At 41.2% G+C, this 25,436-nt stretch overlaps 1 protein-coding gene across 5 annotated transcripts in view; it reads right to left on the bottom strand.

The window, feature by feature from the left end:
• c20h11orf65 (chromosome 20 C11orf65 homolog) overlaps positions 1-25,436 on the bottom strand; it is a 170,790-nt gene that overhangs the window by 3,850 nt on the left and 141,504 nt on the right. For 4 of the 5 annotated variants that reach the window (XM_078162690.1, XM_078162691.1, XM_078162692.1 and 1 more), the window contains exons 4-8: positions 1,431-1,521; positions 1,255-1,347; positions 1,125-1,178; positions 815-1,024; positions 472-602 (exon numbers count right to left, since the gene is read on the bottom strand). In XM_078162690.1, the coding sequence (XP_078018816.1) occupies positions 472-602; positions 815-1,024; positions 1,125-1,178; positions 1,255-1,347; positions 1,431-1,521 (579 nt within the window). Of the gene's footprint in view, positions 1-471; positions 603-814; positions 1,025-1,124; positions 1,179-1,254; positions 1,348-1,430; positions 1,522-3,002; positions 3,057-25,436 lie in introns of those variants that run through there. The other variant, XM_033639297.2, reaches the window with a different exon arrangement.

Genomic DNA, 25,436 nt, shown 5'->3' with positions numbered 1-25,436 from the left:
AAGAAAACCAAACTAACAAAAAATCAAAGGTCGAGGGAAAAAGTGGCCCAAATATTAACTGTAACATAAAACGTGACATTTTTGACTCATGGCAGAGGTGAGGGTAGAACAGAACAGTGAAATAAACACATCGCATTTGTTGGCGAGTCTCCTTGGCGACTTGTGTTTCTCACTCTGCACTTGGGATTCCACTGCCTGGATTCCCATTGTGCTGACTCTGAAAAACTTTTAGCATAACATACACAGAGCCTCCTACGCATCCCCTTGGACAGTTTCAGCCATACTGCCAAAACAAATAGCCAATTCTGGTTGAATGTGCACTTCTGCATTTCGTCCTGGGTACAGTGACAGCTAGCTAGCAGACAGTGGATCCTCTGGTCTGAGACTGACATTTACCGTTAATCTGTAATCGCCACTCAAGGCCGCAGTGGCTGTTGCACGGCAAAGGACAAACAAATATTAAAAACTTACATCTGCTTCAGCCATTCAATTTTCCTCTTCTTCCGCCACTTGTCTACATCCTGCTGCCGCTGCAACCTGGAATAGTGAAAATCCATTTTCGTGTTGGCACTGATCTCAATGGGCTCACCCATGGGAAGCCCCTATCAGAGAGAAGAAGGAGCACGTAAACAGACTTTATAACATCTGATTTAAGTGGCTAACAGTTGATATTATATCTGACTTTGTTCTTCATTAAATGTGAGCATGTTATTGTGTCATAAAAGGCTAAATTACATCATACTTTGGCAGTTCTGCACCTGTATTTGTACATATAACAGGCAGAACAGAACATTTTCCTTGACAAGTTATTCACCTTGCAACAGAAGAGCCTCCAGCTGTTGTTCTCCATGCGCTGGTACCATCCTGATCGGTCCTCCTGCACAAGAGGCCAGCTGTTGTTGGCCTGCCGGGCCACAGGCCTCTTAAGGCCAGGCTGGGTGTAGTCCTTTGGGCTGCTGGCACATACGTCCATGACGGGTCGATAGGTGAAGATCTTATAATAGATGTTGGGAGGAAAGGTAATCTGTAGGCAAAGGTACTTGATGTCAGCAGGTATGTCTGAATTGTCATATTCACACAGCTGCTGAGTGAGCCACCACAGCTTATGTATATTTAGCTCTCACCCCTCCGAGTCGAAATCGGATGAACACGCCAGCAGCAGCATCCAGTAACTCTGCCTGCCACAGGAGGATCAGATCTTACTGTTACTGTTTAATTTGTTGTTTTCATTTTATAGATCATTGTTTCTGTTACCTCTCGAGGATTGACAGTTTTGAGGATTGTGTGTGGATCCCCCTGGTTGCAACGGCTGATAAGCTCTTTGAAATACTTGAAGACCTCCCTGTACTACAGTTTGGGGAGGAAAAGAAAAGTTTTAGTTTATGCCTGTTGACTTTAATTTGTGCATTTTCAAGAGTGTGTGTGCCCACCACATATCTTCTCCAGGCCTTCTGAATTATTCTGGCTGATATCTGCTGCAGTGTCTCCTGGTGGGGCTCCTGGGGACCCTCCTCCTGTAAGCTGGATGCATATTTAAAAACGAGAACAGAAGAAATGATGAGGAAAAGAGAAGGCAGACAGTCGAGGGCAACTACATTTACTCCAGCACTGTATTCAAATACAATCTAGACTTTAACTTCTTCTCCACTTCATTGTCACACTTTTTATTCCACTACATTCATTTCCATAACCACTTATCCTCTCAAGGGTCACGAGGGGGCTGGAGCCTATCCCAGGACACACCCTGGACAGGTCGCCAGACTATCACCAGACTACCAGACCACAATATTAGAATGAGGGCAGACATCTCCAACACTCTGCAACTCACACCAAAACAATCCAGATTAATAAATAGCATTACATGTAAGAGTTAAAATATGTATTTTTGATTTATGGGTGAACTGTTCCTTTAAAGATAACACATACAGTGTGAGCCACCGAAAAAAAAACCCCTTTGTGTCCAGCTCAATTTAAAGGTGACACAATGGCACAGAATCATGTCTGACAACAGTTTCAGAGTTACATCCCTACAGTAAATATTCCAGGGTCTCTTGGGCACACACTCCAGAGTGAGGTATGTTTGAATGTCCCTTACTGCACCAGTTCAGTAGCATACACTAGAAGGGTACTTACCTGCATGGGGCTTTACAGGAGCACTCTGCAGGACTTTTGTTTATGACACAAGGATTTGACGAATTCATTTATGAACTGCACACTCATACAAATATCATCATCTCAGCTAATACAGGCTGTGATTGAAAGGTTTGATTTGTTTAATATATGCACGTAAAATTCAGGATTGACCCTTCAACAGCCTATGTGAGAATTTTTATTGTGCATGCTCTATACAAATATCTAGTAGGTGCTGAGAAAAAAAGTAAGTAGATGGTGTAGTTTAATGCTATGTAGTAAGGAGGTCTACATCTTGCTGATGCAACTAATGTGTTTTTTCTGCTTTATCAAGCAGAACCTTTATTGAAATTGAGTATTATTAAACTTTTACTATTTGTACATAAATACAGCACCTGAATCCACCTTTAAAGATTTGTGAAAGCCCCTCTTATTGCAGGATTTAAAGGCTATTTCACACTGTCACAATGTGACACCAGGGCTTGATAGGGTGTGGACCCGCCATGGGATCACATGAAATGCCATTAGGGTCACAAGAGAAGTCAAAGACTGATAATTCATAACTATTTGCTGTGATATATACTCCAATAAATAATGTCAAATTGTTCATCCGTCACTGAAGTCCTTCAGAAATATGCTATGCTCGTTTTTCAAGGAATAAAACTCTAAGTGGCACCATGACTGGAGCAGGCTAACAGCTAAGCTAACTCTAATTAAATTAATGTTAGCTAGCTTAGTCGTGATAAAACAGTTGAAAACTAAATTAAACAGACTACACACTGGATTTAACATCTTGCCCTAATCAAAAACTTTACTATGTTTCACACACACGCAAATAAGTTAGTCAAACAACAAGCAAACAATGAAATCACCTCATGACTTCCGCTGTAATTAGACGCTGCCTGCTAAGGACAGTTGACTATTTCATTAACAGGTTACCTAGCAACCTAGCGTGTCAATCAGCGTACCTTTTTCCGGAAGTGCTTTCAAAACAAAAGTAGGTGTTGAAAATGGTGGTCAATTTCGTCAAATACCTGCTCATAAGTGGAAACAACGGAGTATAACACCTTTGTGATATTTATATAAATGTTTTTTTTTCTAATGACTTCTCATTGTCTCATATGATGTCTGATCCAAACACATATGCTTTTATTTTGAAGACAAAGTCATCTAAGATCAGGTAGCAGATTCAGACTTTACACACTAAACTCTGTTGTTATATTTGGGTCCTATGATGACTGTCACAAAGATAATACTTCTTTTTTATTGATTAATCTAATTTTATTTTATGAAGGGGATGGACCCACTCAACAATTTCTTCCTCATAAAACAAAAAACCTGCCAAAATGATAAATGTTTGGAAAATCTTTAAAATTCTCAAGTGAACCTTCTGTGACATCCACTTCAATTTATGTTACATTTGTTTAACTTTTGTTGTCCTTTTCTGTTTGGTATTGTTTTTTTGTTTTCTAAATGCTCCATTTGTATTTGTATTTTTCTGTTTCTATATGTTTCCACTCTTACTGTATCTTAAAAGCTGAAAATGAAGTTTATTATTAATGGAAAAAACTAAACTCTGTTGCCAGACAACTAAATCAATTGTACTGAGCAATAATTTAATTAAAAACAGCTCACTTAGCTTCTGAGAGGAACACAGACCTGATTTATCTGTAGTGCAGGTCAAGGTGAATAAAAAGACACTTCCATGTGTTGGACATTAGATGGAGCTCTTTAGCAAGCAGCTTTTTTTTTGGCTTTACTACCACTCACACATTGCACATGCTGTTGAGCTTATGCATGCGTGCGACACACACATCACATCTGTAAGGATCTTTGTAAAATCTGTAATAAGTAGCCAGGCCCTCTGGCCCCAATCCACTCTCCCAGTTAGTCTGTCAGACAGTGTCATGCAGTGTCACCAGGCTGTGTGTGTGTGTGTGTGTGTGTGTGTGAGATAACTCTTGTTGTAAGCAAATGCTGGAAATGAGACCTGTTGATGTGACTGAAGTGATTTCATGTGTCTAAGAGACTCTTATAGAGAAAGAGAGAGTCTTATAGAGAGAAAAGAAACGCCCTAAAGGACACATATTGATATGCACGCACACATAAAATCCTGTTCACACAAACCACAATCACACTTTTGCTTATTTTTTCCATTTTCACAATGAGTTGTAATGGCAGTGGCATTGCAATCATTTGCAACAAAAGGTCCGACAGTGAAGGAAATAATTAAACACACAATATCATTTCTCACCAGCCTTTCAAAGGCCAACACATGCCAGATGTGTTTCCTGGCAACATAAAGTCTGCTGCTTCATGTTTTCAGCGGATTAAATGTTATTAAGGCCAGACACTAACTTGTCACCAACCAAGCATGTGTGCCAAACCCAACTGAATCAACCCAGTTAAAGCTGAATTCAGTCACATACAAAAATAGAAGTCTCAATTTCTGCCCCTTCAGCTGTGACGGTCTCACACTCCACACTGAAATTGCCAGTAAAGTGAATCCACAATGAGGAACTCTCTGTGTATTTATGAGCTTCTGGATATTCAAATGAACATTTTTGTGGCTCACAGATAACGCAGGCGATCGTTCTGTTTGCTCTCCAAACAAATTGTGCTCATAATTCTGAACCAAAACGCTTGCTGATGTGAATAGCTAACTAGACAGATGCCCGTTATGCAAATATCCACAGAATGCATTTCCTCACCAAAGCCTGCAGGCATGTAACAAAACTCAATCCATGTTTCTTCAAAGCAGAAGTCTTTCTCTTCTTTCAGTCTGTTTGTTTTTTCTTGTCTCTGGGGGGAACGCTCTGTCATCTTGACTCCTAACAAGGACACACATTTGTATCAGCTCGGTTCCCAGACTTCCCATAGCGGAAAATATTTCATTGGTCCATACTCTTGAAATACTTTTAACTGAATTCAGATATCTGAATATGTTGTAGACCCTTGAACTGACCACCTGGATAAACGTTCAACTCATAATTTGTGCTGTATAGAGAGGAGAGAAGAGCTGTTATTGGACCCAGTTACCCACAATACAATTCATATCCGAGTGTGTGATACAAATCAGTTCTATAAAAGTGTAATGAGTGTGAAATTGAATTGGTTTTGCGTATTAGGTTTGCTGTTGATACAGCTGACAGTTTTGTCCTGTGTGATTAGAGAAATTACAGCTCTGCTAATTTGTTGATGGCTTCGTGTTTTAATTAGTTTGGAGTTTGCTGCCAAAATCAACAGTAAACCACATTATTGACAACTGAGAGCACAGAGGGGGGGTGAGTCATGGGGGCCTGATGAAAAGAATAAGAGGTTATTTTAAACTTCACCTTAGATTATATCTGAGCAGATGGAGGGACAGGTGATGAGAATCCAATATAATATCTAATCCACTTCAGCGCCTCAGCATTCTCCAGTGAGTAGTCTGTAGCAAAAAATGGGCTAGGTGTCAGTCGTCAGTTCCTGAGGTATCAAAGGGCGTAGGTGTTGTTTCAGCATTTGAGGAGACACATATGAAATGGTGGATTTGGGGGTCCTCAACCAGAAAAGTGTCAAACACTTAATTCACTACATTGTGTTGAATTTTATGGTGTAAATGTCTTTAATTTTGTCAAAACAAAAGTCCTCTGTCACTCTCACTTTGTTTTTATTGGGTGGGACAGATGCACATGAGACAAGCTCATGGAGTCCAAGACAAATTTCCCCTTATTCTCCCTGAAGGGAAATTTGTCTTGGACTCCATGAGCTGAGACAAGCTCATGGAGTCCAAGACAAATTTCCCTTCAGGGAGAATAAAGTATCTATCTATCTTTCTTTCTTTCTATCTATCTATCTATCTATCTATCTATCTATCTATCTATCTATCTATCTATCTATCTATCTATCTATCTATCTATTCTTAATTTTGAGGGGGAAAATCTATGCCTACTGTATCAACCAAAACAATCCAGTACCAAGGGGTATCAATACCTCGCCAGTCAAATGACACCCGCACTCAATCTTCTTGGTACCCAAAACTAGAAAAAAATTTGCATGGTTTTGCTTGCAGCCAACAACCGCAAGAGTTCTTTGATTTGATGCAACGTGTGATTGACCCACAACCACAGCAGCTACAACCCATACATCACACATCTGTGTGATGCGCAATGTATTTGATAGTGTTGGTAGTTCAGCATGCTGGATGCTACCAAAAAGTTAATGTTACACACCTGTGGTGGCAGCAGCATTTTACTCGACTGAATGCTTCCATTTACTTGATGGTTGCAGAATAAAGTAGAAAGGTTGTATCAAATAAAGTTACAGTCTATAGGTATTGTTATTACTTTAAGGCTACTAGTACTGGTAGTCCATCCATTCATTTACTAACTGCTTATCCCCTTGGGGGTCGCGGGGGGGCTGGAGCCTATCCCAGCTGACATTGGGCAAAAGGCGGGGTACACCCTGGACAGGTCACCGGACTATCACAGGGCTGACACATACTGTAGAGACAGACAACCATTCACTGGTAGTATTGGTAGTGGTACTTTAATTTTGTGAACAACACCCAGCCCTAATAAAAATTATCTTTGTATGTGTGGAATAAAAAATATAGGTTCTGATTAATTTAAGGGTGCGATTATCTTGTGTATCATTTTGCTGCCTTGACCCTGAGAAAGGAAGACAAATGTGCTGCATTGTGGTGAATTTTATGGTGTAAATGGCTTTAATTTAGTCAAAACAAAAGTCCTCTGCTTCTTTCACTTTGTTTTTTATTGGGTGGGACAGATGCACATGTTCTTTATATTGAGGGGGACACACCCCCCCAGGCAAATCTATGCCTATTTCATCAACCAAAATAACCAGTACCAAGAACTATCGAAACCTCTCCAGTCAAATGATACCTGCATTCGATCCTCTTGGTACCCAGATCTAGAAAAACATTTGTATAGTTTTGCTCACAGCTAATCACAGCAAATGTTCTTTGATTTAATGTTACGTGTGATTGACACACTCCTGCAGCAGCTACATACAGTCTGTGGTGTGGTGAAGTCGAGCTCAGTGTATTTGGCAACGTTGGCAGGTCAGCGTGCTGAGATGCTACCAAAATGTTCAAAGATATGGTAATAATACACGCCTATGGCGTCTGGTAGTATTGTACACAACTGAATGCTTCCATTTACATGACGGGTCCTGAATGAAGTACAAAGGATATATTAAATGAAGTACTCTAAAGCAGTGGTTCCCAACTGTTCCAGCCATGGCATCCAGATTTCTCCTTCATCATTAGTTCAAGGTCCACACAGTTTAATTTATTAAGCGTCCTACTTGCGTCATCAAGCTAGTTTGCAGCCTGTCTCTGTCAAGTACCTGTCTGTTAGACAGAAACGGCACTTTAAAATAAAAGCTCTGTTCCAGATAGTCACTGTACTTAGAAATGAAATTTGCTTTTTACAAACTTGACACATCTGTGAGTCCATTGTGATCCATTCAGAATGGATCTGTGACCCAATTTTAGACCGCAACCCACCAATTGGGAACCACTGCTCTATGGGTATCAGCATAACCTTTTAACCTAACACCCAGCCCCTAATGAAAATGATCTGTGTGTGGAATATAAAATAATAGGTTCCGATTAATTTAAAGATGTCATTGTGTTGTGTATCATTTTTCCTTGACCTGTCCCTGTACACCCACCGACGAGAAGAAAGGAAGAAAAACGTTCTATGTTCTTGTGACACAAGGACAAAATTCATATTCATACCGTTGCCATGGGTGTCCCTATTTTCATATCAACCCTGCATGTTAACTAGGTGTGCCAAATTTAGACAGCCTGTGTGCCACTGAATGATTTCTTACTCCTCATCAGCCTCACACTGTAAGTTATTTACTTCCTTTGATGTGTGATTGTTAGGGGTATTTCTGCACTCATGTAAATGGCTTTTACGTCAGATCTCAGGAGAGATGGTCTCTCTCTCTCTAAAATGGAGACCCTTTGTCTTCGCAGACACTCGTCAAAATGACACAAGCACAAACACAACATCAATCACTTTATGGAATTCAAACAGCCAAAGGAGAGCTGAAGTCTTTCACAGATATTACAGCATTTACGTCAGAATCTTGGCTTCAACAATCCGACCCCCCCTAGAGCATTCCTCAGGGCAGTTTGTTCCTGCTGCAGGGCAAATTGTTCCATTCACAAAAAGGAGAGGGGACTGTTTGTGCCTTTAACAGTAGGGGGCAGTGTAAGACTAATGCACATGTTATAAAGGTTAAAGACACCTGGGAAAACAACAGTATACAAGAATATTTTGAAATATATAGATTACAAAATACTGGTTTACATTTGTGTTTTTGAATGATAAAACCCATGATGCAACAACTCAACATGTCAGCACCTACTATCCAGTACCAGGTCATAACATCAGCCTGTGCAATAAACCAGATCATTTTTGGATATGATCATGCATACTTAACTTATCATTACTGACATATCCGGCACAGTTGAATTTGTTATGTGTAGTTGGTTTAGTGGTAGATTGACACATTACATCTCTCTGTTATTTATGACCTATGATGACAATGAAACTAAAAAGCAAAAGCAGAAAGATGATAATACTGTGTGTCGGAGATCACAATAATGGTTTTAAATTGGGCCTTCTATTCAGATGTGATTAATACAGCAGCATCCCTGCAATTATGGATGTTGGTGCAAAGAGAGCTTGTAAAAAGAAAAATTACTATCGTTATTTCTACATAGAATAGACCAGTATTTTTAAACCAAGGTGACACCTGCCTCAAAAGGTATTTCTGCAGTTACCAGGGATTGAGCGAAAGACTGTGGAGTAGATCTGCTAATTTGAAACCACAGAAAATATGACTTGGTAAATACATACTGTCGATATGTCTACATATGTAGTTAGGAGAAAAAGACCCACAAATATAAATCAGTGAATAATATTATTTGTAGTGGGGTAATTGTTTGTGCAGCAGTAGGATCCATACATTTAGCACAAATAAAACACAGGGCACATGATACAACACTTAGTCCAGAAAACATAAATGCTGAACATCTATAACATAAATACACAGTAAAAATACTCAGTCTGAGCCAGAAGGCGAAGCTTTCGATGTACTGGTCCATCTGCGTCCCAACCCTCACCTATGGTCATGAGCTCTGGGAAGTGACCGAAAGAATGAGATTGCGGATACAGGCGACCAAAATGAGTTTCTTCCGAAGGGTGTCTGGGCTCAGCCTTAGAGAAAGGGTGAGGAGCTCGGACATCCGGAGGGAGTTCGGAGTAGAGCCGCTGCTCCTTCGCGTCAAAGTTGAAGTGGTTTGGGCATCTGATCAGGATGCCTCCTGGACGTGTCCTGTTAGAAGTGTTCCAGGCACATCCCATTGGTAGGAGGCCCCAGGACAGACCCAGAACATGCTGGAGGGATTACATATCTAAGCTGAACTGGGAACACCTTGGGGTCCTCCAGGAGGAGCTGGATAGCGTTACTGGGGAGTGGGACGTCTCGGGTGCTTTGCTTGGCCTGCTGCCCCTACGACATGGCCTTGGACAAGTGGATGAAAATGGATGGATGGATGGATGGATGGATGGATGGATGGATGAATGGATGGGTGTGTAAACAGGGCCTAAAATAGATGAATGGTCGAAACATTCAGCTCCTGCAAAAGGTTACCGCATAAAGTCAGCTTGAGGAAAAACTACCTAAAAAATGAAAAGTGTACATCTAATAACCTTCATCTTAAAATCCTTTCAATTGAACACATCTGGAACATGATGAATGTGTTTGAGCTCATCTTATAGATCTGTGGGGTTACATCAGACATGAAGGATTATGAACTGCTGGACTCCCAGGACGGATCAATAAATATTCTGAAATATAATCCTTAAATTCAATAAACTGAGTCGTCATAGAGTGAATAAAGACTTCTTCAGTCGCTGCAGGACTAATGATCCTTTCCCTTAATGCACCTTTGCAGACAATAAATAGATGGAAAATATGCAAAGAATGCTGAGACACAGCAGCCAGGTGGCCTTGAGGTTAAACTGAGTGTCTCAAGTTTTACAAGTGCCATCCAAAATCAAAGTCATGGCCATCACACTGAACCCTTTCCTGCACACTCATTGCAGCTCCTCATGGGTACAAGCACTGTGTGTACACAGTGGAGGTCTATGACTCAGTGCTCTACGCAGCGTGCTGATGGAGCTACAGTGCAGCTTGTGAGTAGTTATGGTGTTGATTCATCAGCCCAAACCTGTGAGAGAGATTCAACAGCTATGTTGGCATCGAAACATGACATTTTATAGGGCTTACACATCGATACTTTTGACCTACACACATATATAGACATGTGATACCTTAAGCTCACTGCCTCCAAATCCAATTACAAGTCCAAACAAGATCATGGATGCTTGCAGGAACATTTATTATTAAAGTGTCCTGAGCGCTGCCCAGAGTCAACTGTGAATTACATACTCGCGAGTAGAAGCAGCTTCTCCCCTGTTCAGTGCTACAGATGAACACAGATTCAAAAATCCTTTTTCAATTCTTGCTTTTCACATTAAATGCTTAATTACCTCCACTGGGCTTCATGCAAATGCCATTTGTGCAAACAGATTTGTTTTCATGTAGCTTGTACAAGTGATTCAAGAGAATTTGAGCATTTTATGTACGTTCTGTATCTGCCTTTATCCTCATTGATAACCTGGAATCACAATGCCTTACCCAGAAATCAATAGTCTGTTAAACAGGCCCTCAAACTGCACATTTAATGACAACTGATCTGGCAGGAAATTACAGTTTCTGCCCAGTTGGAAGGCCCAGACACACGAAAGCGACGTCAAAAAACTAGTAGCGACAAAGGCTGACTGTTGCGTCACCTCACTTTGCCTATGTATCAGTCAAAAAGTTGCACTTGAACGCACCGCCAAGACTACAGCCAATGGCCAAGTATTATGTACCTTCTGCACCAACATTAGAGGAATTAAGTTTCCATGCCAGCAGGCGGTGGTAATTTGTATTCATCATTAAAAAAGCAAAACTAGAAGACCAAAGGATGGATTCAAGACTCTAGCTAGCCGGCTAACACATTAACAACACAACATGATGTTGAAAGAACAATGGATATTTCTGTGCGCCAGTGAACATTAACTTAGAAACAATTAGCAACCGTTCCTGTTAAAGAGCTCAGTGCCTAAAAAAATAATCTTACCTGCTATAATAAGTTTGTTTCAGTCTCACACCCTCTAGACTTTAGCTGTTTGTTTATGTTCCTCACTTCTGTTTCTCTTCTTGTGCACTGAGCACTGAGCATCAACCAGCAGTGTTGTGTCCAACGCTGATTCTACCTGCTAAATTGGCAACGTTCGCCAAGTGTAAACAGTACTGGACACAAAAACTAGAGTGACAGAAGCTCACTGATGGACCAACATTGACCAACAGCTGACCACTGGCTTGGTGTGTCAGGGGCCTAAAGCCTGGTATACACTGTAAGATTTTGGGCTGTCCCAGATAAAAGATGTCCAATGTGAAAGAAACCTGGCGATATATTTGGCCATGGCTCTAAAACAGTCCCATGTCGCAAAGTAAGAGAGGTATTAGGATGGCCATTGTCACGATCTTGCAATCAAAGACAGCCCGGGATAAAATTTTTCCAGCGTCAGAAATTAAGGATGACCACCTCATTGAGTGACTGCTGTTACCACCTCTGTCAGCAGAAATGTAGCATGAAATGGTGCACTGACACTAAACCCAAACAAACAGACTGATAGCAGCTCGCTATGGAGGCAAAACACACTTTTCAGAAATGTGCGAGATCCCAGCACAGAGGAACACCTTGTGGAGTTGTGGCAACAGAAGTCTTGCCTGTACGATGTGTCCTCCAGCCCTTTCTATGACTGTGCAAAGAAGGACGAAGCATGACAGGAAATAGAGGCAGAGCTGCTGTTGCCAAGTGAGCAACCAAGCAGCTAGCAAACACACCGCAGTATGTAGTGCCCACAAAACTTAGGTTACTTAATAATGTGACCTTCTAGCTTGTTCTTCACAGCTGGAGAAGTAATAACCCGTGCAGCATCCTTGTTTGCTCAGTGTGGGAAGTTATTGCAGCGTATGTCGTAGCCTGTGATTCAGTAGGCGCTGTCTCCATACATCAAACTTGATGTAGTACCCAAGTATATTAGATCCATGTTGCACAGTGTAGCTGCACTAAACTTATATGATTGTTCAAATCTCACAGTCTGTAGGAGGCTTAAGAGAGTTTGATGAATCCGGCTCAAAACACTTGTATAAGCAAACCTAAAGAATGAATCCTAAATTAGAATAAAAGCTGTGAGGGACTTTAAACCAGAAGGCAAGACGATATTCAATAATGCAGTTAACATAAATAATGCAGAAAACAGTGGTAACAACGAACAGGGCTCCATGGGTTTACCTGTGTGTAGGTATGACACGTTCATGTATGCACAGGGGCCATCACCTGAATCTGTGTGTGTGCAGCTGTACACAGTGTGTATAGTCATACTGTACTGCACATAATAACACAGGCATTTTGTTTTCCAATCATCTTGCCCTGTTTGTACGTGATTATCAAACTGGTCTGACTCCAGGCCAAAGCTCCCAATCACAGATCACAGCCAGCATCACCATGACAACATCCATCACTTCATCACCCGCTCCTTTCACATCTAGCAGCATGGCTTAAACTGCCAAATGACCTTTTACTCTTGTTCGTTTATTATGTCTTCCAGATGCTTTTTTCTCAGCCTCTCACACATATGCGTAAAAATACTTAAGGTGTATTATTGAGTGATACTGACTAACATATGAAACCCTCAATCAATATTTCAAAGAAAAAATACAACTTAAAATGGCAACACTTCTAAAGAAATAGATCGTCCAACAATAGCATTTTTTGTGTCCACCTGACAAATGGAAGTCCAGCATTAATTCTCCTTTTAGCTCTGTTTTGCTTTTCCCCAGAGCCTGAGAGAAATATCTGTCTCTTTAGCTGCTAAATGTTCTACCGGCAGCTACCCATTAACTCTCCTTGTCTGCCTTTTGGTGCTGCACAATGGATCTTCAGAGCTTTTTAACTGAAAACAGCTGCCTGCTGTGGCTGAAAACGACGCTAATAGGAGCGGTGAAAGTGAACCAAAACAGTGTTAGGCTGAAAGATGTGATAAACAGTGGTGCCCCCAGAAAGTTTTCAAACGGGTGGCCAGATGGGGCCAGTGCATTGCACACTAATATACTTTGGTTTCTTATTTTACAGTTAATATTGCTATTTATCTGATGTGCAGAGTCTAATATAGGTACATTTAATGTTCAAGTTCTAATATGTATCTGTACACGTGTTAGTCAATTCATTGTTCTTCAAAGAGGCTGGCTGTCTTTTTCTTTAAAAAGACAAATCTACAGCTTTAATTTGTAGGAGTACACTGATTGTAAGGAACAAAACATTCACCAAGAACAAGCCTTAGAGGAGTTTACAGGAGACGTTTAGAGGAGACTCATGGGTACCCATAGAACCCATATTCATTCAGATGTCTTGAGGTGAGAGTTCAAGGGATCTCTTTGAAAAAGGCCATGCCAGTTGTTTCCTTGTCAAAATTGTCAAGTTATGTCCACATGATGGATGACAATGGATACCTTTGGTTGTCAAGCTTCACAGGAGACCACTACCTTCAGGCGAGCTCCGAAGTTGTTGAAATCTGGCGCTTGGGCAGTGACGAAAAAGCTGTCCTTTAACGTCGGCATGATATGCAGCTGGTCACTGTTATAGTTTAATGGGGGCTGGTGGTGTCAGGTGGAAACACGGTGGGACAAGAATGAAAGTTAAGGCGGCAAAAGTCCAATTAGTGTTGGTGGGTCCAACAAACACTGACTTTTACCTGGGGGAGCCGTGTATGTAAACAGTAAATTTCCTGTGAAAACAGAAGTGTATCTTGAAAGAAGACAATGCATGTAAAAGGCAGAACTTGACACGGTGTCCCAGAACGACAACCAACGCATCCAGGGTACCTTGCACGCTGTATGTGGATGTGGAAAGTCCATGACCAAACATCAATATGTGACGAGGTCAGAGTGAGAATGTGTTAGCGTGCCACAGCCTCTTAAAGACAATAATGCCGGCCTCCGATTATTTTTGTCAGGGGGGGGCAGTGGGTGGGGGCAGCAAATGTACTAGTGGAGCCATGGCCCCCCTTGGCCCCACTTTCAGGGGCGCCACTGGCTACGTAGAGCTGCAGATTCAGGTGCTAATTCTCTGAGAGTTTGTCCTCTTTGTGATCCACTGTAAATTTATTAAAAAAAAAACATTATAGCAGCATTAAAGAACTCCATTTACATTCTTGTCCCAGTACTCATCATTTCCATAACTGTCTGCTGCCTCATTTTATATGGCAGATGTACTTCAAATCTGCCAGGAACAGCTGTTTTTAAGGGACAAACACACAGCTATTATTTGTTTTATGTATCAAATAATGTGAACGGTGGTTTTGCAGCAAAGCAGAAGGTCAAGTATATTTTTCTATAAGACGAATTTACAATGCAACATGCTTTTTCCAAGCTCAAAACTATTTCTCCTTTTGATCTTGACTTCAACCACATTCTTTACAAAAAAGACAGTTTTACAAAAGAAAACAAAGACAGCATGCAGAGCGTCTACACAAAGTGCCAATTACCTTGTTTGGTGTTCATAAATTGGGAGGTTTCAGTCTGAATAGTGCCCGTTTTCAGCCCAAGGCCATAATTCTTCACACTTTTACATGTTATGGAATGATTGTTAAACATTTATTCATTCTTTTTGAGCTCATTTACTGAACTTCAATCTTCAAATAAGTATATGTGCTCACAATGGCAGACAGCAGGAGGTCTGGAGTAGATTTTTATTCATTCAAAGACCTGTCAACATTTGGCTGCAACAAATGTTGTAGGTGTTATAAAAATTGCTTCAGTACTGCATGTTGAATACACTTCATCATTGACAACCTGCAATAAATCAGCTCGGTTCATGTCAGAACTGGTTGGAGACTTGTCCCTCAAACTTTATGATTTATGTTTATGTTGGCAGACTGTACATCACAATGACAGGAAACAGATGAGGTGCTCCTGTACTGACCTTTAAGATGTACAGTTGTACAGACACAAACAATAAAGCAGTGCACTCTACTTCATCAGAGCACCTTGGCACTTAAACACTTAAATCAATAAGTGGGACGATACACTGAGCTTCTTCCAATAAAACTAATAATAGACGTAGGAGGGGCGGAGGTGGAGGATATGCAGTAAGGTTGCAGTAAGATGTCCTTTCATTCTCTTTCTTCCTCACTGGCTTTATTGTTCGCTCTTTTTATATTGTGTTTTCTTTCATCTTTGTTTTTTCTGCAGCCTCTCTGATATTTCTGATTCTCCAGCACAGTCGGCTCATTTCTCTCTTTCCCTTGCGTGTCTTTATTCTCCCAACTTCCTCGTCATCTGAGAGTGACAGCACAGTGTGCCGTCTGTGGTTTGAGGTGACACGCAGCTTCCATTAATGACGCTGTTTCTCTTCTTTCCTCGCTCTGCTTGTTTTATTTTCGCGTCTCACTTCAGGTTAAAGAGAATAACTGAATGAACACTGATGTGCCTTTTCTTTTATTATTTACCTTTTTGTTTATAAAGGATACGAAGCCAACAGCTCCTCTAAGAGCCTGTCAGTCTTTACCTACTGTATCTACACTTCCTCCATCTGTCTGTTTGCTCTCTGCCTCGCTGTTATCTGTCTTCTTTGCCTGTTATCCAGCTGTCTGTCTGCCTGTTTCCCCTCTCTTTGTCTCGCTTCAAACCGCCTGGTGACCCAATCATTCTGGTTTTCATCTCAGCTGGCCATTTGTTGAAAGGGAGAATGTGCTGCTGTACAAAGAGATAAGCTCCTTGGGAATGGTCATCATCATCGTCTGATACTTGTGGGCTACATAGTAAAAATGCTGAAAGCCAGCAGCAGGGTGGTTAAAGCCAACCAGCTCAGAATTATCAATGACAGATCAAATGATGACCTTGACATGTGAAGTTATATTGGCCTAAACTAGAGCATTTTTTACTCATTATCAAATCATGACAATGCCTGCTTAATCTAATTGAAAAAAACAACAACATTTTTTCCTGGCTGTTTTATGGTGTGCTCAACTATTCTGCTAACAGCTTTGCTAACTAACTATGGAAAGCAGCTAACAGCTAACTTGTTTGGCAGTAAAGTACAACCAAAAGGAATCAAGTGATGTGAACATGGTAAACAGGGACGCTATTTACCTTCTACAATAAAAGCTTAACTTAAATGACTATGAGTATTTTGCAAAGAAGCAACTCAACAAAATAACGTACACAAGTAACAAATACATATTTTCAGGACCTACCATGTAGTCCTATGGCTTCACTAATCTCAAAGCCCTTGATCTGTCTCCGTATTATTGACGCATTACAGTACTGGGGTTGAGTCATGGCTGCAGGTGCCCACAGGTTTGTCAGTAGGTTTATCCTCCTCTCTGATTCCCTGTAATGTCAGGAGAATCTTAATTAGATCTAAAAGCTGATAGGCTTGTATTAACACAGTGTCACACAAAGCCAGAGACAAACGAGCTGACTGACAGCAATGATAATCTATTCACAAAAGCACAAGTTAAATCAAACAATACAATATGCATCATCAGCAATCAGTGATGAAGTGCATGTGTGGGCGCATGGCAGTGTGTGTCTGGATAACAAAGAACCCAGAGCTGTCTTCAGGCCAAGAGAGAGAGATTAACAATGGAGCGAAGTGTTTATGCTGAAACACACACTGGGCCCAGGGGTGGCTCAATCAGCCACAGACCGTCCTCTCAGCTCCTGCGACACAACAAACAAGAGCCAGCAAAAGGGCCATCTGGAGTATTTTAAAAAGGGTCGTCACAGCATTGATTTTGTTTGCAATCTGGCCTCTGAAATGCGTGCTTCACATTTGGTGTGAACACACTATCAAACCTCTTCCTTACCGGACCCAATGCAAACCAGCGAACATCAGATGCCCTGACCTGCTGCAATATGTCACTTGCTTGTAAAAATGCGCACCCTGGCTCTATTTTTGCAAAGCTTCGCATACCTCTAACCTAATTTTGGAGTAACAGCGAGCTGCGAGCACATTTGGAGCGCAGATAACCTTCAGGCGACAACAACATTCAGGGAGCCTATCGAGCCCTGATGGAGCTGAGGAGCAGCTCAATTGAGCAGCTCAAATCAGCTCAATTCAGACCAAAGATTCGCGACGAGACAAAACTGTTTTAGAACGTTGCAGAGAAAAGTTGCAGCAGTGTAAACTGGCTGGTCTGAGCTCAACTCAAGCTGGTTGATGGCGTCGCCTGCCACTCAGCTGGTCAAATCGCCATTGGCTGGTTTTAGAACGTAAAGCACGTCACCTGTTTCTACCCTACAGCTAATCGGCTTGTAGTAAAGTCCGCTGGTCGAGTCGCAATGACCGCAGACAGCGCTGTCAGACAGAGGGTCATTGCTGTACGTGCTTATGCCCCCCCCATCTCACTATCACTATCCTCATTCATATTTTAAGAAGCTACAAATAATATTCAGCCACAAAATAAGCCTGAAAAGCTGGAAATCAGAACAGAAGTACAGAGAGTTGTTGCATAGAGATGATACACCATCTCATCTAGTTGCATTGGTGTGAACTGGCAGGTTTTTAGAACGTTGCAGAATGGCACATTGCGAGTAGTTGCCTGTTTCAACTCCTCTCATTGCAAATCTTTGGTCTGAACTGGGCATAACATCCCAAACAGCCAGTGTGTTTGTATGATAACTGTCCCTATAGCTGAAGACAGTGTCTAAATTCCAGCCTAACAAAGGTTAGCAGGTGTCTATCAGACCTTTATTTATAGACGCTATAGTTGTTGAATGCAGAGAAATAACGGTTTCATCTTGGTTCCAGTGTTCAGTAGATATAACAGCACTGCCCAGCACAGTTAAGCACACAATATGGACAGAGAGGAGTCATGTCTCAGCTCTTTCGTTTAAAGATGCTATCTGCAGCATAACATCCTCCACTGAGAGCCAGAAGCTATAAGAACAGTAGCTAATCTGACTTTAAGTGATGTCTCTTTTAAATGTAAATTAAATGTATACATCGATGTAATCATAGCTGGCAAAACTATTTCAAGAAGCTTGTAATCATTCTGGAAGGTGCTTGTGTATGTGTGTTTGTGCATGTGCGTCACAGGTGGAGGTGTATGCAATTAGAACAAGAAGTTTTTTGTCCATATGAATCCCGACAAGAGGGTGATTGCACAAACACAGAGTCAAATGCTCACACTCGTGCACACACACAGACATCATCACTGAACCACAAGAAGCCTGTCTGAGACGGCTGCCTGTTTGTCTCGTTATTATAATTCATTTAAGCAGAAGCCCGACAGGAATCAAGGCTTCATTAGGCAAAGCCTTCCTCTTTTCCACCAGAACATAATTGAATGTAAACAAATATCCGGCAGTAAACAAAGCGGCCTCCAAGGGTCTTCATTACCACTTCCTTTAACAGCTACCGACAAGTCATTATGTTTTTTAGAACAACTCACTGATGGGTTTTTTGGCTGATAAATGAACGTGGCCAGCCAGGTGTGATGTCTTGAATATTTAAGCGGATTGAATTTACAGTCAAAGTATCAGCTTTATGTTGAGGTGAATGCATTTATTTTGATTTATTTAATAGTTTATTCAGAGTGGAAATTGGTTTCATTGGTTGTGAGCGAGCAGGAACTTGAAGGCATTTTTACAATGATCATTTTTACAATGCCTGTGTCTTTTTGATGACAAGAGCTTATTAACTTGGTGTGTTTGGTGTGCACCAGTGTTCAGAATGGTTTGCACCAAACCTAGGCAGCCTCCATCCTTTCCATCACACTGGCCCCAAGCACACAAGCAGTCGGCTGAGAATTGCATGTTGAGACTGAAGGCAGACGCTTTTCAATGGAAGTGGCAGGTCGATTACTTATGTATTGAGTCTGGACCCTTATTTCACCGCAGGGAAAAGTTGTGCATTTTTCAAGATGAGTGGAAATTGTTTTCTTTGGGGCCAGTACAACGGAAACCAATCTGAGCTTGAGGATGACTAATAACAGTTCTTCTTTAATGCTCCCTGAAAGGAAATTCGTCTTTGCTTTGTCCCTCTCAAGTATAACATTATCATCTGTGGAACAACACTTCCAAGGCTGGAAGGGATTTACTTACTTGCTCTGGAGCACTCAGGCTTTGTGCCTAACGTGGATCATGTGGAGGAAAGACACAACTCTGTCAAAACTGCCTGTATCACTTATTAACACATTTTCCCACAAAAGTAAAAGTCTCCTAAACATAACTGTGCTCGTGGCAGCAACAGCTAGAATGGAAAAGCTTTGCTTGTGTTTGCAAATTAATCATAAGCAGCATTTTGTGGTTTGCTTATAAATCCAATTATTTCCATTTGCAGTGAAGCGGTGAACACTCACAAAACAGAGTGAGATCCAGCAATGGCTCGATATGACTGCTCCCCTGGTGAGTGTTTGCTTTTCCTCCCTGACGGCATGCTGCGGTGAGTATGTTCAGACGTGTGCAAATTCATCTTTAATGAAGAACACATTAATGACTCTGGGCTCTACATATGAACAAAAGATGCTCTGTCACAGGTAAGAGTAAAAAGTCAGAAAACAACCCCTAAAGGCCAGGAAGTAACAGTTAATAACATCAGAGCAGATGATAATTAACTACTGTTTTCCAAGCCGCTTTCAGGCTATCACTGTTTTGTAGTTGGAGTATCTCAGCCTGATGAATGTTCCTACAAATGTTATATTATTAAAACAATTCAAGCGAGTGAATTACATGTAAAGTCAATAGACGTGATTAGAGAAGAATTCCTGCCGGGCAGCGCAATGGATGGACACAACGTGAAATAGGCTACACAAATTAAGTGGCGCAAATGAAGCGAGTAGTGCGATTTACATCATAAGAGTTGAAAAATCTGAACCTGAGCCAATGAAAATTGAGATTGTCCGGGGATATTACACTGAGGACATACCGGTGTAAATTCATTCATCACTTCAGCAATGTCACACATGTATGACACGAGTTACTCACACATATGAAGTAGAGTCAACACAAAATATTCTAGCGTCCAAACTTGCGCGAGTAACGCAACGCGAAATTTCGCATTGCATTTGGTGTGAACGCAACATTAGGGTCCATTAGTAGGACAATAACATGGTGAACATCGCAGAGGTGTGGACTCGAACCACATGATTTGAACTCAAGTCTGACTGAATTATTTTAGCCTTTTGACTTGAAAATACTCACTTAAGTCCTAAGATTATAAAGTATGTTATTTATAAAGTGTGCCGCAAATCAAATAATTTTCCTTCATTTCCTGAATCAACTAACATCAACATGAGGCTATTTGTTCCCAGCAAGTCGACACTTAATTTCCCAGATGATCCATTTGTTTGAACCTGTCCGCAAAGTTGCAGGAGACAATCATAAAGAACTAAGGTTACGTAACTGAGTGCCAGTTGGAAAAAAGACCCCAAAGATAATTCACTTAAGGAACTACACAAATTATGTGATGGTAAACAAAATAATTAATTGCAATATACATGCAGGTTGAAAATTACAGATGAAGAAGCAACAACTTTCCTATTTGTTTGACAGCTGAAGTTGCACATAGAATGGTAAGTCGAGACTAAAATAGTTAGCGAGTTAATGCTTAGCTAACGTTAGCTTAACAGCAACGGAACTTTTTAACAAATAAATGCAAATTTAAACAGCATTAGCTTGCGTTTATTAAAGAGTGCATTATTGTCATGTTTATGACACAAAACTATGACTTAGTCCCGCCTCTGGAACACAGTAAACATCACCTGTTTAGCATGTTAGCATGCTAACGTTAATATTGCTTAAAGCTCAATGTACAGCCTTACAGATCCACGAGCAGGACTATAAACTCTTAATCTTGCTTAAAATAACATGGTGCACGTTTTGTGTGTGTGTGTGTGTGTGTGTGTGTGTGTGTGTGTGTGTGGATGGAGAGAGAACAGGTGCTTCCTCCTTTTGCAGCTTTTCTCCACTGACCTTTCCCCTCAAGAAAATGAATTTACATGTAGGCCTACTGACACACACACACACACACACACACACACACACACACACACACACACATGTCCAGATTGTGTCCAGATATTTTTTTCTTATTATTTTTAGCCGCCTGAGTCACGGCTTCCCCCATTGTTTGAGATTAACACTCTTGTTCAAAGCTGTTTATAAGAGGTTTGATAAAGCCTAAAAAAGCAGGTTTAGGCAGTGTTGTTATTCCTGGGTCGCACATTTTGTGCTATTTTAACATGGCCTTAACTCGGTCTAAAAACAATGTATTCTTCCCCTCTGTGGCCATTGTCAAGGTTTGAATAGAGACACTGATTGTATCGCCTTTTCCCACTGTGCTAATTGCAGAATCAGTGCAAATAGCAACATTAGCAGGCGTCTCAGGGTGTTCAGCACAAACAGAAATGATTTTCTTTATCAAATGCAATCAGCAAACAAAAGACACTTGCTTACCCTTAATTACAGTTGAATTGCATGGCTAGAGATTAAATAGGATCTTGTGTAACACGTTGGTGATATCTTATGAGTTTTGCTAATCAGTCCCATGAAGATAGAGTATAGAATTAGAGAACAGGAAAATATATGCTAAGGGTAAAGATCATCATTTTAAAAAGTGAAGAATCTAGTGGTGTACTCATACTGTCTGAGGGGCACAAGAGAGTTTTCTAGCGTTTACAGACCCCCCCCTTCACTGGAGGGACACCCAGAGGGTATTTCATCACATTTTCTCAAGTAAAAGGGCACCTTTACGAGTATTTTATCATGTTCTTTAAAGTTTTATCATGTTTTAACATTGGGGCACATCCTAAAGAGCACTTTATCATGTTTTCTCTAGTGGAAGGGCATCCCAGAGGGCACTCCATCATGTTTTCTTCATTTAAAGATAGCTTCATTGCATTTTCTCTAATGCAGGAGAGCCCTAAGGAGTACTTCATCACATTTTCACCAGTGGAAGGGCACCCTAAAGAGTACTTCATCACATTTCTCAAGTTTTACAATGGTTTTAACATGGGGGCACCAACACACCAAAGGCAGCACACCGAGTTTCTCCATGTAAGGGCATCACTACATTTTCTCTAATGGAAGGGCATGCTGGAGGGCACTCCATCAGGTTTTCCCCATTTATGGGCACCCTAAGATCGCGTCATTGTGTTTTCTCTAATGGAAGAGAACCCTAGAGAGCACTTCATCACATGTTCTCTAGCTGAAGGGCACCCCAAAGGGCACTCCATCACGTTTTCTCCATTTCAGGGCCCCTGAGGTACACTACTTTTTTTTTTGTTTTATCTAATGGAAGAGAACCCAAGAGAGCCTTTCATCACATTTCCTCACATGGAATGGCCCCCTAAAGAGCATATCATTACGTTTCTCAAGTTTTGTTATTTTTTTATTTATTTTGTTTTTTTTAAGATATTTTTTGGGGCATTTTTTAGCCTTTATTTGACAGGACAGACAAATGTGAAAGGGAGAGAGAGAGAGAGAGAGAGGGAGTGGCATGCAGCAAAGGGCCACAGGCTGGAGTCGAACCCGGGCTGCTGCGGCAACAGCCTTGTACATGGGGCGCCTGCTCTAGCACTAAGCCACCAACGCCCCAAGTTTTGTTATTTTTTAACATGGTGGCACCAACTGCACCTTACCACGCTTCCTAAGCATCCTAATGATCGCTTCATTGTGTTTTCTCTAAAGCACAGTTCAAACCTAAGATTTGCGACAAGACAAATCCATTTTAGAACGTTGCAGAGAAAAGTTGCAGTGGTGTGAACTGGCCTGTCTGAGCTCAAGTTGGCTGATGGCTGCAACTCAGTTGGTCAAACTGCAGGCAGCCGGGTTTGGTCACCTTTCAACAGTCAATTGGTGCATAGTGAAGTCCACTGGTCAAGTCAAAATGACAGCAGACAGCTTGTTTCCTTGCTGGGGCAGGTGCTCCGTCCGCCCTCTGTTGGTACCAGCAGATTTTTACAAAGGCGCACTGCAACGTTGCACTGCAAGTAGTTGCTTGTCTCAGTTCACCTCTTTGTGAGTCTTTGGTCTGAACTTGGCTCAATGAAGGAGAACCCTAGAGAGCACTTCATCACATTTTCTCACTTAGAAGGGAAACCAATAGAGTACTCCATCATGTTTTTTTCAAGTGTTACCATGTTTTAACATGGAGGTTCCAGGGCACAACAGTGGAAGAATCTGACGCTGGACTTCAGTGGAAAATTGCTACAACAAGAGACAACATCAACATACAGCTCGTCTCTTTCAGCCATCACTCTTGACACAGATACAGTAGGAGTTTCCACAGGATGGCTGACTCAGCGCAGACACGTGCAGGACATCCCAGTTAATGGCTTTCCAGTCTGCCCAGAACTTCCCAAAGAGTTCCTGCAGCCAGCACAGGGAGGTGTGCTCCACTGTAGATGATGGCAGGAAGACAGGTCTGAGCTGCAGGAGGCGATTATTAAAGGAAACAGGAACACACGTCTGTGTACAGCTCCAGGTGTTGCCAGCATGTTAATGGTTATACAGTCTGTAGTCCAACTTAAGTCTTTGCAAAGTTCACAGACTGAGCCATATCCTTTGTATGAAGGAAGAGGAAACTTTTTAAGTGGTAGTAAGTAATTTATCACCTCTATAAGACCAGTAGGAAGTATGAACAACTTCAATGGCTGGATAATGAATGCAAATACATGAAATGGAAAAGTGCTTTGAATATTTAATGTTATGGGGATAAATGTCAAATATATAGCATGGTTTAAGGGGCTTTAAGGGGCTTTAAAGATTTTTATTCCCATGAGCACTGTTGATAGTTTACATCCAGGCAACAGCAATCGCTTATTCCTCTTATAGTTCAATTCCATTTACAGCTGCAACACTTGAGGGCAGAACAACAAGCTGCTCACACAATTTTGACATGCTATTACTTTATAAAAGCAAAAATTGAAAGCAAACAATTGCCTCATAGCACATCCAGCAGACACAGAGCAACGTTAGCATTGATTTGGAGTCATGTTCCAGATGACTGATAAATGTCCAGTATTTACTCTCCTTTGGTTTTTCTTTCCACTAAATCCCTCTCATGTTAAAACTGAAGATGACAGTGCTCCTGTCACTGGTGCTGCATCAGTGAATCCTCTGCTATATAAATGCTTTTCAATCCATTCTGACTCATTATACTGCAGCAGGACTAATAAGAAACAAACAACACAGACTAAATTAAATAAGTTCTCTCAGAGCCCAAAGCTACCTGCAAGTGATTTGTGCCTTTTTCATATTTGAATACACAAATATATTTAATTTAAGCTGTTTATCAACAGAATCAAAAGATCAATTCGTCCTACATCCTCCAAGGTAAATTTGTAAAGCTCCAGTCCTTAAATCGAGTGATTGAATTGTAGATTTCATTTAAGAATGAAGCTTAAAGTTGTGCATACAGTCAGGCTGGGACGGTGCTTAACACATTGATAGTGTTCTCTAAAAGTGATTTTGTTTTTACAGAGAGAATCCATTAGCAATGCCTTCTTTCTTGCATTTTTATTCCACTTACTGGAACTGTTGCACTACTTTAGCTCATGCATGGATTATTATTAAATTTTCATTCCATTTTTTTGTATTAGTTTGTGATGTACTTATAATTATTAAATACAGTCACATCCTATCAAGGTCAATAACGTCACAAGTGTTTGCAGCACCAAAGACAGAAGGACACTTTGTAGTAGTCTTCAATGAAACCTCTTGTAACACACACAACAAACAGGCAAGTGAAACAGTGAGCAAGATCAGCTCCAGGCTTGAGGCTTCCCAGGGCGCAGGTTTAGTCTAGAAGCTTCGGTGAGCCATACCGAAGAGTCTCTGGTGTCCGCTGGATGCACACAAACAGCAAACAGTTCAATAATGTTAAGCGGTACTGTGAGAAAGCAGACAGGAGGCGATGTCAGATGGGCAGAGGATCTGATACTAGGTGTACACAGGGGGAAAACCAACACACTGTAGGTTGGTCAGAACCAACCAACCAAGATCTGACAGAAAGTCAAAGGGATTTGTAATTGAGGGGCAGCTGAGCAGCAGCAAGATGAATCACCCATGAAGTCCAGACACTGGTGATGGTGGTGGTGGCTGATGACTCAAAGACTGATGGCTGATGAGGCTGATGAATCTATGAAGACTAAGAAGATGGA

The sequence above is a fragment of the Epinephelus lanceolatus genome, chromosome 20 (genome assembly GCF_041903045.1).
Source record: "Epinephelus lanceolatus isolate andai-2023 chromosome 20, ASM4190304v1, whole genome shotgun sequence".
NCBI lineage: Eukaryota > Metazoa > Chordata > Actinopteri > Perciformes > Serranidae > Epinephelus > Epinephelus lanceolatus.
This window is presented reverse-complemented; position numbering and strand designations above follow the sequence as displayed.